The sequence below is a fragment of the Leptinotarsa decemlineata genome, unplaced genomic scaffold (assembly GCF_025532065.1).
Source record: "Leptinotarsa decemlineata unplaced genomic scaffold, Ldec_3_MD MMD2_P_RNA_scaffold_1, whole genome shotgun sequence".
Taxonomy (NCBI): Eukaryota; Metazoa; Arthropoda; class Insecta; order Coleoptera; family Chrysomelidae; genus Leptinotarsa; species Leptinotarsa decemlineata.
The window spans coordinates 5,143,295-5,160,865 of NW_027412523.1; the positions used below are offsets into that span (position 1 = coordinate 5,143,295).

Below are 17,571 nucleotides of genomic sequence, written 5' to 3' on the forward strand. Positions count from 1 at the left end.
AAGCAAGGTGCATACTTTTCGTTGGACCACTCTGTATTTACATTGTAAAACAGATCAGTGGTTATCGAAATTGTCATTATCTAAAAATTAATATAATTAATATATATATATATATATATATATATATATATATATATATATATAGATAGATAGATAGATAGATAGAGATTTTATCGAGTGTGTATGATACAAATCAAGAATGAAATAATTCGTGGACACAACACTCAAAAAATAAGGGCAAACCGCGGACACGTGTTTCTGGCTATTGGCCTCATCAGCGCGGTGCAGCCAAGTGTAAAGATGGGCAACACTTGTTTGACGAAAGCAGGAAACAACACATACGCACGGAGTCAACAACAGAAGCCAACCGCACATTTGTGGTTCCAGTTAGAAGACCTAGAATTCCTAGGCTACATCTAACATGACCACGTAGGCAGCTATAGCTACCTGCGTGGAACCACAAATGTGCGGTTGGCTTCTGTTGTTGACTCCATGCGTATGTGTTGTTTCATGCTTTCGGCAAACAAGTGTTGCCCATCTTTACACTTGGCTGCACCGCGCTGATGAGGCCAATAGCCAGAAACACGTGTCCGATATATATATATATATATATATATATATATATATATATATATATATATATATATATATATACATATATATAAAAACACAACTATCTTAATCATTCATATTTAATAGTGGACCACCTTGTACAGTGGAAGCGGAATATCTTCAGCTTCCACTGTTTTGAAAATTCTACCGTGGTTATAAATATTGATCAAATCAGGAAATACTATTTTGTTATTTGCTTCTGATCGAATAACGTGCAAAAGATTGTAGTGAATAGCTCAAAAACAATTTTTGAGAAAAATGTTTGATTTCGGCAGTTTGGAACAAGTAAGTGATATGAAAAAAGATAAACTTTTTCGATTTCACATATAGAAGTAGCCGAAAGTTCATTTGTTTTTTATAGATCTAGCCAAATTCAAAATTGAAAGGGGTATATTTTAAGGGAGGATTGATTTTTGGGAAAGAACCTCCAAAAGAAGGAAGAAAACAATTAATCTCAAAATAAACTCTATACGAAGTTGTGTAGATCATGCAAAGAAGTAACATTCAGACACATAACTGAAAGAAAAAGCCCTACTTTTATATATACATTGAATTATACATAAACGCTTTTTTCTATTCAGTTTGTATTCCAAACATTCGTTATGGAATTGAATCAGATATCATTCACAGGACTGCTACACAATATATCATACGAAAGCGGTAAAAGTTCACTTAAGTGGAAGAGTGCCATCCTCAATGGCGGACATCGATGTTTCGGAATGAGACATTTGTGTTATTGCATCTCCAGCATCAAACTGCATAACACTATGAGATGCAACATTCAATTCATTGAATGTTTTATTATGCTCCAAAAATGTATAATTCGCTTCCCCAAAATATCAAAAATCTACCTTTGAAGGAGTTCAAATACAGAATCAAAAATTTTTTAATTAAAAAAGCTTTTTATTCCTTAGATGAATATTTTAGTGATGGTTTTCGAGACATGTAATACCACTTAATCATATATATTTTACTGATTTTCATTGCACTTTTTCTACACTCAAAAAGTCGTATTCAATCACTATTTTTTTTTGTAATAAGTTTCTGAATTACACATTCATGAGCAGGTTGATGAGTTTTTGATCAGCATTGGATCATATAGGCGTTCTCAATAGCTTTACAATAATTGATTAAACATTTAATTACAATTTAACTTTTATATTATTGTATCGAGATGTAACATTTCTTGTATCTTTATTGTATACCTGTGTTAGGAATCACACGTTAAAAGGTAAGACCTCGTTAATCCTTAGCTCGCACAAGTTTCGACTTCTGAGGGTTGTCGTTCGTAGGGGTGCGACAGCTGGTTAACGGAAAAACAGATTTTAAACAGAAATTGTATTCTGTAATAATTTTTTGTAATGAGAGTGGTTTATATTGAAACGGCTCATATTTGTCGGCTGAAAAAAATACCTTTTCTTTGGACCACCAAAGTCAGAATAGAAATTTTTTATTGTCTACCAGAGTATGTAATTAGTACTTCAACTGATTTTTTTTTCTAGAACTCTACCGGATATTTTCAACTCAAATGGCAAGTGATAACATTTGTCCTGTTGATCATCATTCTGTTCTACTTCTACTTCAACGAAAAATATGACTACTGGAAATCCCGAGGAGTCACGTATGAAAAACCGGTGTTCCTTTTTGGAAATTTATGGGATGTTGTCATAGGAAAACGACAAATTGCCAAACATCTAGGTAATATCAATTTAGTCAACTAGTTTAGTGATCCGATGATTTCTCTGAAGAAAGATGGAATATACACGGTGTAAAGTCTATATGAACTTGTGTCGGAAAATGCTTCGTTTCGGAGATACAGGGTGTTGAAATTTAATTTTTTGTCCTTGTTTTGAAAATAACTTTTGCAAAAAATAAGTTATTTGCACGAAATTTGTTCATTTGCACGAAATTGTTCATTTCAAATCGCCTTAACTTTTTTGACAGTAAACTTTTGGAACTTTTCATGAGGAAATCTAATTCCCATACCTTTTACAAGTAAAAATAATAATAATAATATGATTTTATTTCTTTGAGACAGTATGGAAAAAGTCAAAGGAAGGGTTTCATACAAAGTGCATATACCATCAACACACGAATAGCAAACACCGCATAAAACATAGAAACGGTTATATATAACAGATAATCAAAAGCAAATAAGTACATAAATAGATGAGAAAAAAAATCCCTCAGAAGTGATGTTCTAAAAACTGTTCTATGGAGTAAAAGCAATTTTGCACTAGAAAATCTTTCAGATTTCGTTTGAAAATGGAAATTGAGCTACTGTTTTTTATGTTTTCCGGGATCGGATTAAATATTTCTGGAGCTCTGAAGTTTGGGGCATTTTGAGTTATTCTAAGTTTTGTTGATGTAAATTATGAATAGAAAAGGGCCAAGTACTGACCCTTGTAGGACACCCAAGTCGTTTTTCAAGTACCCAGATGACTCCTTTTTAATTGAGACATACTGCCATCCACAAAGATATGACCGTATCCAATCCAGAGGTACAAGGTACACTTCCTCAACAAATCTATGATACACCATGGCTAACACTTTGTATCATTGCCTGAAATTGGCTTGATTATATTCGTGTTTATTTCATAAGAAATCTTTTGTATCTATATCGTACCCAGTTTGACATCGTTGAAGGATCCTTCTACATCTAAGTCTTCGCAGCCTCCATTCCTAAACAATGAAATCCTATATGGGTGTTTTCTCTCCCCATACCACAAAGAACTGGCCAATTGAGTTTGTCACATTGCTTGAATTCCTTCGCAAGAGAGGAAACTCTGGATCGAGATGAAAAACCAACTTGTTCGAGGTGCAACGAAAGAAGAAAATGCACAAAGTCCCCATCAATCTACAAGTTTCCCCGTATTTTAGTAATTCATTTAAAAATATTCTCTCCAACGGAAAAATTCAGAGGCAAACTGAATGTTGCCATTGTATTTTCTTTGGAAGGATTTGATGTGATCAATTATGTAGCACACAAAGTGGCTCCTTGTCGTTATAATCTATATGCACTTTCGTATCACAGTGGGACTATTTACAACGGGCATTACACAGCATATTGCAGACACCCATATAGTGCCACGTGGCATGATTACAACGATTAACAAGTTTTCCCAATTTCACCATAATCGCTTGTGAGTCAGGAGGCCTTTGTCCTCTTTTATGAACAGAAGGGAACGAAGCAGCACCATTGAGGTGTTTTTTTTTAAACTGAATTCTGTTAATTGATTTGTATTTCATGATTATTCTGCTTTGATTATTGTATTGCAATATAATATTTCTTTAGCTATCTCTTTATAAAACCATGAAAATGAAACACAGTACAAACAATACCAAAACAAACTCAAGAAAACCATAGTTGAAGCCAAAATAAACTACTACCAAAAAAAAGTTGAAAAAAATATGGGGGGCTCAGCGAAACTGTGGAAATCGATCCACGAAATAACACCCAAAAGTTCGAATAAACGAGTAATAACTGAAATACATACGGAGAATGGAAATAAAATAAATGATGAGAATGAATTGGTAGATGAATTTGTAAAATATTTTACTGGAATTGGTAAAAACCTAGCAGAAACTATTAAAAGAAAACCGAACTATAAACAGAAAATTCCAAATATTCGCCTTGTTAAATGCTTCTACTTAGAAGAAACAAACAAAGATGAAGTTTTCAAGACAATTTTTAAATAAAAAAATTAAAAATCTCCTGGACTAGATGAAATTCGAGCAGAAACTCTCAAAATTATAGCGAAGGAGATAACAGCACCCCTGACTTATCTTATAAACTGGTCTTTCACAACAGGAAGGTGCCCAACATCATTTAAATGTGCAATTGTCACCCCTATGTACAAAAACGGTGATGAACTTAAAGTAGAAAATTACCGCCCCATTTCCGTAATTACAAATTTTGCCAAAATATATGAAAAAATTCTTAAAACACGTATAGATAACTACCTAACAAAAAACAAAATTACATCCAACAACCAATTTGGCTTTCAACATGGAAAACCTACTCTAGATGCTATAACATCCCTAGCAGATAAGATCAGAACGCATATTGATAAAAATAGACCCTGCCTATGCATTTTCGTAGACCTTAAAAAAGCATTCGATACTGTGAGTCACGAACAACTTCTAGAAGTACTCAGTGAAATTGGATTCAGAGGTCTATCACACGAACTGCTCTGTAATTACTTACATGAAAGAAAACAATGCGTAAAAATCAAAGATTCAACAAGTGATACCTCAAGGCACTGTACTGGGACCACTTCTACTCAATATATATTTGAATGAACTCTTCAATTTGAACGCAAATTGATAATGTGGATACTGAGACTGCCAAGAATTCAGATACATCAATATGTCGACATAAAAGATGTCTATTGCCCTTTAGAAAACTGAATAAATAAATACTTCTTTGAATTATTACATAATTATCTCTAAGCAAGTTCATATGTTTCTTTATTTTATTCTCTTATATCACCCTCTATGTGTATGTATATAGTCTTATTTATCATCCTTATATGAATCTGTATATTATAACCCTTGAATATTACTTGTAATATGTTTGTATATTATATGATTTAGTGGGTTCCTATATTTATTTACCAAATGTCTTTATACATTTGTATATTCTATTTTAGTAAATAAATATTATTATTATTATTATCTCAACCCATCTGATATCGCTAAGGCACTTTTTCTGTCTTTCTTATCATCTTTAGGGAACTAGTAAGTCAGTCCTGCCCATTCGCATCTAATTCTGCTTCTCCCACTGTCTAATATTATGTAAAATTATTTGAAATCCTTGAAAAAACCAATACAAATGAAAAATAAAAACAGTAGCTGAAAATAACAATTATATTGAGCAAAAAAACCCTGAAATCAAATAAAAGTAAAAAATAGATCAATTAAACAAAAAATTAAAAATAAGAGATTCCAAGTCAAGTTAGTTCACGACGTTTCGATTGTTAGTATCCACAATCGCCTTCAGGTGATGACTAATGATACACTCTGTTCCAGGTTACTTATACACAAAATTCGACACTCCGTACTTCGGCATGTACGTCTTTGGCAAAGCCTACTTGGTACTTCGTGACCCTGACCTGATAAAAACCATCACCATCAGCGATTTCAGTACGTTCGACGAGAGATCTTTCGACTGGGAAAAGACGCCAGATCCCCTGGCTGGAAAGAGCCTGTTCACGCTGAAGAATCCTCACTGGAAGAACATCAGGGGCAAGATTTCGGTGATATTCACGTCTGGAAAGCTCAAACAGATGTTTCCCTTCATGAAGTTCTACTCCAAAGATATGCAGCGTTACCTTGAGAAAGTGGGTATGTATCATTCAGAATTTCTGATATATATATATATATATATAGTCTATCCAAATCCAAGATAGAGTAAAACAAAACAAAACCGAAGCGTGATGTTCACGTGATCGCCCAGTGTCAGATGGAAAGGGCAGCGTTCATTGGTGAATTCGCCTTCTTGGTACGAGTTCAGTACCAGCACAGGGTTGTAATCAGTCGTTTGCGTGTTTGTGTGGCGTGCGTTATTATTTAAAATTGTTTTCCAAAATGTCCAGTACAGACACTGCTGATGATACTGTGAGCTATCCTCTGAGTCCAGCCAGGAAACGATCCAAAAAAAGACATTTGAGTGTTGAGATGAAAGAAGTGATTTTAAATGTGTTCAAGAAAGAGATAGAAGAAACTGAGACATCGACTGTCGACGAAGTCGTATCGAAAGTTTCCGATAAAATTGGAGTGAATATAAATAAAATCATACGTTTTCCAAACCGAATACAAATCAGAATCGTCAAACCATTATAAAATCAATAGATGATGCTGATAAACATGCAATCAGGAGGAAAGTGCATGAGTACTTTTTTAGAAATGAAATACCCACGATAGACAAATTACTCACAGAAATAAATGAAGATGTTTTATTGCCAAGTTTTAAGCGGTCAACATTTCATAAAGTATTGAAACATTTGAATTTTGTATGGAAAAACGAGGGCGCAATAGTTTATTATTGGATAGAGAGGAAATTTTGTTATGGAGGAGAGAGTATTTGACCAAAATTAAATATTATAGGGAACAACAGAGAACAATTTATTATATGGATGAAACCTGGGTTGATGCTGGTCATACTAACCCTAAAGTATGGGTCAATGAAACTGTGACCTCATCTAGGAGGGCCTTTCTAGATGGACTATCCACCGGATTAACAAATCCATCAGGTAAACTTATATTTATATTAAGACCTGCCTTAATCTCAATATATAAAAAGTAACCCTCGTATTTGTTTTATTTACTTACATACCTCTTCATAATTTCGGGTAAAGGAAAACGGCTTATTATTTGTCACATCGGCAATGAGAATGGGTTTGTTGCTGAAGGGCTGTGGTGTTTCGAGTCGAAGAAAACTAGAGATTATTACGAAGAAATGAACGGTGAATCTTTCGAACAGTGGTTTTCCAAAGTTCTACCCCATCTGGAGGGTAATGCTGTGATTGTAATGGACAATGCACCTTATCATTTGCGACGGTTAGAGAAAATTCCGACAACGTCTTCAAAGAAGGTTGAAATCCAAAATTGGCTGCGATCAAAGAATATTAGCTTTGAAGACTCAATGCTAAGGGTACAGCTACTAAAAATTGTCAAGGAGCGCAAGCTTGAATACCAAATATATATAGTCGATGAGATGGCAGCAGCCCAAAACAAAATTGCCCTTCGCCTGCCTCCATACCACTGCGAGCTCAATCCCATCGAGTTAATATGGGATGTGAAGAATTTTGTAGCTCAGCATAACACCACGTTCAAATTTGCAGATCTCAAAGTACTTTTTGATGAGGCTTTGAAAAGAGTCACAGCGGAGAAATGGGAGAAGTGCGTTCGGCATGTGATATCGGAAGTTGAGACAAAGATGTGGAAGCTTGATAACATAATAGAGGCACAAATCGAGCCACTGATAATTCAGATTGGTGAGGATGATACTACTGATGAAGAGACAAATTCATCCAGTTGAATAATTTTGATTAACATTCCTTTTGATTTTACATAAAATAAAAATTATCAATAAAGAAATAATTACGTCTCTTTTCATATAATGCTTGAGTGCGCTGTGAAAAATCCAATGAAAATCTTTCTATATTACACATATTATCTGCATTTTTCCCGTTAAACTGCAAAACTTGTGCATTTCACTCGTTATTATAAAAAAGTTTTCCTAAGTATGATATAGCATTTGCGATCAACAAGATGTTGGTTCTGAATATGACCCTGGCCAAGTCTTGGGATTTTCAATATCACGTGTGTAGGACATGTCAATGTTTACATCCACTCTATCTTGGATTTGAATTTGCTTCAGAAATCGAAACGGTTAATGCAATAAAACTAACGCCATCTACGTGTTAATTCCGAGACTTTTCAGTAGTATATCTCAAAACATTTAATTATTTATCTGTTGAGAAATCATTGGGAGTTCTTTGATAAACTGTTTATTTCATTCAACAGATGGGAACGTGGTGGAAGCGAAAGAAATCGCCAGTCGCTACATGACGGATATAATAGGAGCCTTCATGTTCGGCTTCGAGACCAACGCCTTCCAGGAGAAAGGCGAGGATTTCCGCAGAAACGTCAAGAGAATGTTCAAGATCACACCGATAAGTATTATCAGACTGTTTTCGTACTTTTTGGCACCAGAAATAGCAACTTGGTTCAACTTCCAATTCATGGATAGTACTTACTTGCAAAGAGTTTTTCTGGAAACGATAAAGAAAAGGAAGGAAACCAAAGAACAGAGGAACGACTTTGTGGATTTGCTTCTCAAGTTGAAAGAAGATTTTAGAAACAACAACAGCGGCACCGTTTTCGGTTAGTACAAGAGAAACATTAATTTGTTGATGTGACAGTTTTAATTATCTCATTTTCATTCATCGATCACAAATTTTTAGTTATGGTGAAAACACTTCGTGAGATTTTAACTATACAAAATTTTTTAGGTACGAAAGACAAAGTCAGGATTTTATAAACTGTTTTGTAATTCAACTAGGTTCATCATGCTTTGTTCAATTATAATCCAGTCATTTAAGCTTAAATTAGGTAAGAATCTCGGAATTCGAGATACCCAGCTGTAAGTCTGTAAATACTTGTATATTGACACCCTAAAAGTTGTCTCAAAACCTACATATGGTAGGGTGTAAGCAACTATGAAATTTCAAGGTCAAAGGTCACAAAAATCGGTTTTTGCGCTTTTCTTGGAAATATCTCATTTCCTATGGGTTTTTTGCTATTTGTATTCATTATCAATATTGTAGAATACAAAATTCTCTACAAATTTTGTTAAAAAAAATTTATACGGTGAACCGTTTTCGAGATAGAGGGCGGAGAGCGCGCGGTCACAGCATCACTTCAGGTCAACCGGTGCCTCCGGTCGAAAACGCGCCATATATAGTTGATGAACTATCGAATTATTTACAAAGGCATTACAGTTCCAAAATAATTGTTGTATTTGACGGATATTCAGACTACAGTAAGAACGTAAAAGCTATGGAGCAGCAGAGAAGACCTGCTGCACTTTCAAAAACGTGTGAAGTTTGTTTCGATGAAACAATGGTTGTACCAGTTACTCAAGAAAAGTTCTTATCAAATCGAAATAACAAAGATAAGTTCATTAATATGTTAATTGAAAAATTACAAGCTGCAAATATTACTACTAAACAAGCCAGAGATGATGCGGATGTTCTTATTGTTGAAACTGCAATTGAAGAATCAAAGTCTAAAAAAACTGCAGTTATAATAGGACAAGATATTGATTTACTTGTCATTTTAATTGGGCGCACACTGTCTTACAAACAAGAAATTTTCTTTAAAAAAGTTGGGAAAGGTAATGTAAAAACGGAGATATACTCGACTAAAAGTTTTGATAATTATCCTCATTCTAAAAAACATATTTTATTTCTGCACGCATTAAGTGGCTGTGACACAACTTCTGCGCTTTAAAAAAAAAAAAAAATATTTTTAAAAGTTTTTGAGAAACTGACAAATTTGGATGAACTAGCTGCAGCATTTGAGGAAGAAAATTGTTCGGCCCAGAGATTATTAGAGAGTGGAACTCAAACCTTATTGGCAGTCTATAATGCTCCGAAATCTGTGAAAACTCTCGATCATCTTCGTTATATGCATTACGTCAAGTCTACAAAACTTAATAAACCTGTGCAGCTTTCAAATATTCCACCAACAAGTGCAGCTGCTCATCAACATTTCAACTGTGTATATTATCAAGTTCAAACTTGGTTAGGACATGATTTGGAACCCCAAGTATGGGGTTGGGCAATGTGAAACGATTTTCTGGAGCCTATCATGACAATTATACCACCTGCTCCAGAAGATTTGCTAAATACAATTTTCTGCAACTGCAAGAGTGGTTGTGATTCGCGATGCGGATGCAGGAAAGCGGGCTTGCAATGCTCTTTAGCTTGTGGCCAATGTAATGGGCAAGCTTGTCTCAATGCTCTACCATATCAGAGCGACATTAACGAAGATGGAACCTTTGACCCCGAAATCATGGAAGAACTTGAGACAAATGTCGTTGAAGACGATAATGAAGACCAGTTTGAAATTTACCAGCAGCCAGAAGACGACGATGAAGAGGAAGAAGATGATTAAAATTATAAATTGTAGTTTTTGTACCCTTTATTCCATTTCTTTACTTTCAATAAAAATAAATGTATTCAATGATATTTTTTAATAAAAAGATTAATTCATAATTTATTGGTTTTTTTTTTCATCATGTAAGAAGTTATAAATATTAATTAGGTTAAAATTCAAATATAATTCCTATATTTTCATTAACAATTCTGCAATTACATGGGCAGGTAAGTGTTGTTAAATAAATTAATACTGAATAAAAAGTGGATAAGTTAGGAAAAAAATGATAAAATATAATATAATAGTTAATAAAAATTGACAAATATTTATAATCATTGATTTATCGATAGTTCATCAACTATATATGGCGCTTTTTCGACCGGAGGCACCGGTTGACCTGAAGTGATGCTCTGACCGCGTGCTCTCCGCCCTCTATCTCGAAAACGGTTCATCGTATAAAAAAGTTTTATAAACAAAATTTGTAGAGAATTTTGTATTCTACAATATTGATAATAAATACAAATAGCAAAAAACCCATAGGAAATGAGATATTTTCAAAAAAAGCGCAAAAAACCGATTTTTGTGACCTTTGACCTTGAAATTGAATAGTTGCTTACACCCTACCATATGTAGGTTTTGAGACAACTTTTAGGGTGTCAATATACAAGTATTTACAGACTTACAGCTGGGTATCTCGAATTCCGAGGTGAACTTACTATAATGACTGGACTATTAATTTTCAATCTGTTCTTGAAGTATGTACAGCTTGGCAAAAGTAGCTGTGCCTCTGAATATTGGATGCGCAGAAGAATAATTTTATTGAACTCTCTTGAAAAGCAACAATGTTTCAGATACAAAAACCATGCTCACGCAAGCCATAGCATTTTTTCTTGGAGGTTTCGAAACAACTAGTACGATTGCTTCTTATGCTCTGTACGAACTGTGTCTCAAAAAGAACTGCCAGGACAGATTGAGAAAAGAAATCAATGAACACGTCAACGAAAAAGCTGGCGTCACTTTTGAAAACTTGGCAAATATGAAGTACTTGGATATGGTCGTTCTAGGTAAGTAACACATCTGATTGAAATCCTTTTCTGAGTACTTTTTCTACAAACTAGAACTACATACAGTAAATCCTCTCGAGGCGTATTTTTCTAACTTACCCTAATTCCTCGAGTTGTTGAAAGCTCCTTTCCTGAAGGAAGTTAGCAGAATTATATTGCTGAAAATGATCCTAACGGGGACAACTAAGTCAAGCCTACGTTAGGCCTTATATACACATCTGAACCTGCGGGAATGAGGTACATTAAAATAGTTCCAAGTATCAGATATTGGGTTTTTGTTGCTGTTCATTGCTCATTCCACATTTTTTGATCCCTATTATAGTTCACAAGAATTTTATGATGACGCATATGTTGTAAGAAATTTCTCATGTGCTTGCTTTTATATGTTGTTGTGGTTATGAGACATTCTAGTATAGTTCAAGTAAACTATATACAGGGTGTAACTGAATGAGTGTGAAACATTTAAGAAGGTGATTCCTCATCGAAAAAAAGATAGGATCTTTCATATAAAGAAACTTCATTGGAGCATCCCTTGTTAAGATACAGCCTCTTAAAGGGGGTTCATAAAATTTGTATAACAATTTTTTTCACAAGCACTGAAAAAGTAACAATATTGAAATTAACCTGACGTTTTGTACTATCGAAAAGACACTTAGCCAGTAATTTATTTGGTTTACTTCATGGTTGTAAGGGGTGGAAAACGCAACCAATGTAACTTTTTGTCTTATTATTTGTTTACCATTTAAAAATTTATTTCTGATAGTCTGTTTCATTCTAAACAAAAAATGTCTCTTGGGTTTTTTGCCCAAAATAAACCAGTTCGCAGCAAAACATTATTTTACGAACAACTACAGAGATACATCGTCATAAATGCGAACTGGATTTATTGTTATTTTGTAGTTAGTACCTGCATTAAACGATTAACGGGTAATAAACAAAACGTATTTATTGATAACGAAACACACAAAATGTAGAAATCATAGTAAATGTTCAATATGTCTACCTTCAGACATTACGCATGCATCTAGACGTCGGCGCATTTAGCCACGTATTCGCTCAAATATTCCTGGAGTCTCTCTGATTACCCTGCACGCATCGATGATGCGGTTTCTTAAGTCCTCCACATCGCGAACAGGAGTACGATGAACCAAATGCTGTAAATGGCCCCAAATAGAGAAATCGAGAGGATTGAGATCCGGGGATCGAGCGGGCCAGTTCTGTGGTCCTCCTCGACCTATCCACTGATTTGCATATGTTTCAGTTAAATGATAACGTGCTACTTGACTGAAACAAACATATCCCTTCCGATGCCCAAAGGAACTTCCTCCAGCAGTACTGGATGCAACTCTCTTAAAAATTGAACGTATGCCTCACCATTTAATCTAGGAGGTAGAAAATGAGGCCAATTAAATCATCCCCAATAACTCCGAGCCACACGTTAAGAGAAAACTGTTCTTGATGGTTAGTTTCGACAATAGCGTGAGGGTTTTCATCAGCCCATATGTGGTAATTATGAAAATTAATAATCTTTTCCCGAGAAAAACTACATTCGTCTGTGAATTATGTCGTCTTCAGAAAGTCACAATTCCTTCTAATCATTTCCAGCATCCAATTGCAAAATTCAAGACGGTTCGGAGTTTCGCGGTAACAGTGCCTGTACTCGTTGTAGATGGTGTAAGAGGTGCTCTTTTAAAATTCGAAATACCGTCATATGATCAACATTCAGCTGGAAAGCAATCTTTCTAGTACTGGTAGTAGGTTGTTCTTCAATCAAATTAAGTACTGCTTCCTCAAGCTGTGGTGTTCGTACTTCTCGATGGCGACCACAATCCTGCGTTCTTTTGTCGAATGAACCATATTCTCGTAATCGTTGATGAAGTCGAGCAAATATTCTATGTGAAGCATGCTGCCGTTGAGGATACATTTCAGCATATCTTCTAGAAGTTTCTAACCCATTCCCCTGTGACAGGCCGTAAACGTAATGTATATCAGCCATTTCCTCATTTGTGTATGCCATTTTAATAACAAGTGAATTATTAAAGTAACAAATTTAGAACAGAACAACAGCACACAATTAGTATTAATTCAATTTCGAAAATTCACAAACTGACAGCGTCATACCAATTTAATTATCACTATCGCTAATAGCGACCTACTAGATAGACTAGTTTCATATTTTCGCATTTATGACGATGTATCTCTGTAGTTGTTCCTGAAATAATGTTTTGCTGCGAGCTGGTTTATTTTGGGCAAAAAACCCAAGAGACATTTTTTGTTTAGAATGAAACAGGCTATTAGAAATAAATTTTAGGGGTTGCGTTTTCCACTTCTTACAATCATGGGATAAACCAAATAAATTTCTGGCTCCCTTATGTACCCCTTTCAAGGGGCTGTATCTTAACAAGGGATGCTCCAATGAAATTTCTTTATATGAAAGATCCTCCTTTTTTTCGATGATGAATCACCTCCTTAAATGTTTTACACTTATTTAGTTACACTTTCTTCGAAAGCTTCTGATAATTCTTCTTCCATATTCTCTATTTCACTATCACTGTCGTCATTTGAATCAATAATGAGTTTATTTCCACCAATTATATGGAAGTGTCCAATAGTCTTTTTCAACAAAAATTACTTTTTTAATCCTTTTCTGCCAGTCTCTTTCAGTAATATTAGCTCTGTTACCTTCTTATCAAATTTTAGAAAATTATTTTACGCCTGATGCTTTGTTTCAATTTTCTCCAAATCAACTCGATGACATTGAAAACACAAAAATAGGGGGGAAGTCTCAGTATGGTGTATCCATACTTTTCAGCAATACTCTCAAGGGCACTGTTTCAAATGTTTTTGCCTGTAAAACTTCAAGTAGTTGGTTTTTGGTATCGCGAATGATAGGAAGCGTTGTCAAGAACTATTCACATCCAAATTTGGAATATATGTGTTTCCAAACCATTCCTCGAAAATATTAGCTTTCATGTTCTTATGATAGTCAAGTTTTTCCTCAAGTTTTCTTCCATATAATTTCAAAGAATTCGGAGCCTATCCGTTACTTCCGCCGCAATGCACAATGATTAGTCGCGATCCTTTGTTTGCAGGCATGTTAGGCGTACACATTCTCGAACTATCAGTCCACCCTTTCGTAACTGTATCGTGAGCGTCATACCCAGATTACTCCAAATAGAAAATTTGCCGTTGTTCTTGTCTATATTTAGTTATTTGTTCTTAGCATTTGTTTCACAATTCCACTATTCTTCTGCTTTGCATAACTGCATAAAAGCATTTTGAGACTTCTCAGTTCTATGAAACGTGTTCCTTGAAACGAGTGTTCATAGTCTGTTTACTCTGCCCAACATAGTTTAGTCCCAGTTCATTTCGTAAATCTCATCTATGGAATTATTGATGTTTTCGCTTCCAGAAACCCTCAGAAGGTATCCAGTTTCTTTATTCCTGAACCGGAGGTGCAAATATGATTACGTAGTGCCGTCGACAGGTTTAGTCATCGAAAAAGGAACACCGATCTTCATTCCGGTAGACGGAATTCACAACGATTCCAGATATTACCCGGAACCCGAGAAATTCATACCGGAAAGGTTTGAGGCCAAGAAATCTCATTCACAGTCCGGAATATTCATGCCTTTCGGTATAGGCCCCAGGCAATGTATAGGTGAGCTGGAGTTTTTCCGAAATCGAACACCCGACGTATTTTTTTTCACGTTTCTTTTTCAGGTAACAGGTTCGCGATGATAGCGACAAAGTCTTTTCTAGTGAACGTCCTCCAAACATTCCAGCTGGAAAGATGCCCGGTGACTCCAGTTCCTCTAATTGTAGATACAAAATCGCCGTTTTATCACTCGCAGAAACCACTGAAGATGGTAGTAAAAAGTTGTACAAAAACAGATAATGATCTGTCTTGAAGATATACTTACCTACCTTCAATTGCCAAGCAAAATGGCAATACATCAGGAAAATGCTAATTTATTATGGTTTTTACTTTTATTTATTTAGCTTATTCGCCTTCTGTGATCAAAAATTTAGATCATCTGATTTTTGCAGACGATCGCAAGATATTCAAATAATAAATTATATTTCGATATTCATAAATGTTACAGTGTGTGTCTGTTTAAAACAACTAATTGAATTTCGAAGTCAGAAAAGTATTAATCTTCTCTATTTCAATCATTGATTTGAAATTTATTACAGAAAGTTGCTAGAAAATAGGCGTACGATGTCTGTTGAAAAAATGAGGTGAAGTTTAATTTTTTTTAATATTAACATTTGTTTACCAACAGTTTATACAGTTTATACTTATTATACAGCGTGACTCACGGTCTATGGTAGATGATATATCATGTCCCTATACCTAAATCGTCAAGTTTTCTCAATAAAGTCGCTTCTTCTAGAAACATTAAATCTTTTTTAAAATTTGGATTTAGGTAGCAGTGGAATTATCAAGCTTATAGCAGTTCGGTTACTTCTATAAGTAATTGATAAATGGTTATTGACGGTGTTTCAAAAAATCGCCAAAAATGAAAGCAAATATTGATTATTCAAACGAAGTTCTTATGAAATTATTAATTATACACGGACAGTGTGATCAAATCATTGCCAGAACTTGTAGAAAATTCAACCAAATGTATCCTGAATTAACACCAATGAACGAGAGGAAGTTTGTAAGGTTACAAAATGATTTCCTTAACTATGGCTCCATGTTAAAAGCGCCTTCAACATTACCAAAACCTGTTACTTCAAATGAGGACAATACTGTTAACGTTTTGGCATATTTTTATGCATATTCAGAAGCTTCCATTCGCAGTGCAGAAAAACATTTAGGTGTATCACATGCTTCAGTATAACGAATTTTGATAAATCACGGAATGCATCCGTATAAATTTACCAAAGTTCAAGCTCTAAAAGCAGAAGACTTCGAACGTAGAATGCATTTTTGTGAATCCCTTTTGATTCATACACAGGAAGATCGGGAATTTTTATCAAAAATAATTTGGAGCGACGAATCAAAATTTACGAGGGATGGTACTTTCAATAGAAGGAATAAACATTTTTGGGCTGATCACAATCCTCATGTTACAAAAGAAATGGGTTTTCAAGAAAAATTTTACCTATTTATGAAGACACACTGAATGCAGAAAGATATCTCCAAATATTAAGGACGACTGTAACCGATTTCCTTGAAAATTTGCTTTTAGAGAAATATAGGAATTCGTGGTTTCAACTGGACGGAGCGCCAGCTCATTCCACCCAGGAAGTTTCCAGGAAACTTGACGAACTCTTCGACGATCGTTGGTTTAGGCGTTTAGGGCCGTGGGATTGGCCACCGAGATCACCCGATCTCACGCCGCTTGACTTTTTTTAAAGGGTGTTTTAAAAGAAAGGGTACACATTACTCCAGTGCCTACCAAAGAAGAATTGCGACAGCGAATAGTGCGGAGTTATTGAAGATCTGGATCAACAGGAAATTGAAAAAACAATCATAAGTCGCGTACAAAAAAACATTTTAAAGTGTTTAGAATGTAATGGACAACATTTTTAACATTTATTGTGAAAATGCGATATTTTGTTTACAATTTTGTCATTTTGATTCATCCTATTTTGTTATTGTCTGTACTTTCACATGTTTTAGCCCACAAAATCTTACTTTTTACCTAGAAATGACTGATTTTTGGTACAGTTGTTCCCTGGAAACTTTGAGTCATAGTTAAGGAAATTATTTTGTAACCTTACAAACTTCCTCTCGTTCATTGGTGTTAATTCAGGATACATTTGGTTGAATTTTTTACACGTTCTGACAATGATTTGATCACTTTGTTCATGTGTATAATGAATAATTTCATAACAACTTCGTTTGAATAATCGATTTTTGCATTCATTTTGGAAGATGATTCGAAACACTGTCGATAACTCTTTGTAAATTACTTATAAAAGTAACCGAACTGCAATAAGCTTGATAATTCCACTGCTACCTAAATCCAAATTCTAAAAAAAAAAATAATGTTTCTACAAGAAGCGACTTTAATGAGAAAACTTGACGATTTAGGTATAGGGACATGATTATCATCTTGAAGCATTTTTTATCATCTTTCAATTTACCGAGTAATATACAGGGGGTTTCATTTGAAAAAATGAACTTTTGACTACTTTTATGCACAATGGAAATAATAGTAATTTTAGCACGCCCTGTATGTCATGGAGTCAATTTCTTAGTGTTATTTGAATA

At 34.7% G+C, this 17,571-nt stretch overlaps 1 protein-coding gene across 1 annotated transcript in view; it reads left to right on the top strand.

The window, feature by feature from the left end:
* The first annotated feature begins 752 nt into the window (after positions 1–752).
* LOC111510653 (uncharacterized) overlaps positions 753–17,571 on the top strand; it is a 45,988-nt gene continuing 29,169 nt past the window's right edge. The window contains exons 1-7 of the mRNA XM_074171582.1: positions 753–897; positions 2,115–2,310; positions 5,644–5,958; positions 8,143–8,502; positions 11,130–11,342; positions 14,755–15,003; positions 15,066–15,250. Coding sequence (XP_074027683.1) covers positions 871–897; positions 2,115–2,310; positions 5,644–5,958; positions 8,143–8,502; positions 11,130–11,342; positions 14,755–15,003; positions 15,066–15,250 — 1,545 coding nt within the window. The 5' untranslated portion in view covers positions 753–870. The remainder of the gene's footprint in view (positions 898–2,114; positions 2,311–5,643; positions 5,959–8,142; positions 8,503–11,129; positions 11,343–14,754; positions 15,004–15,065; positions 15,251–17,571) is intronic.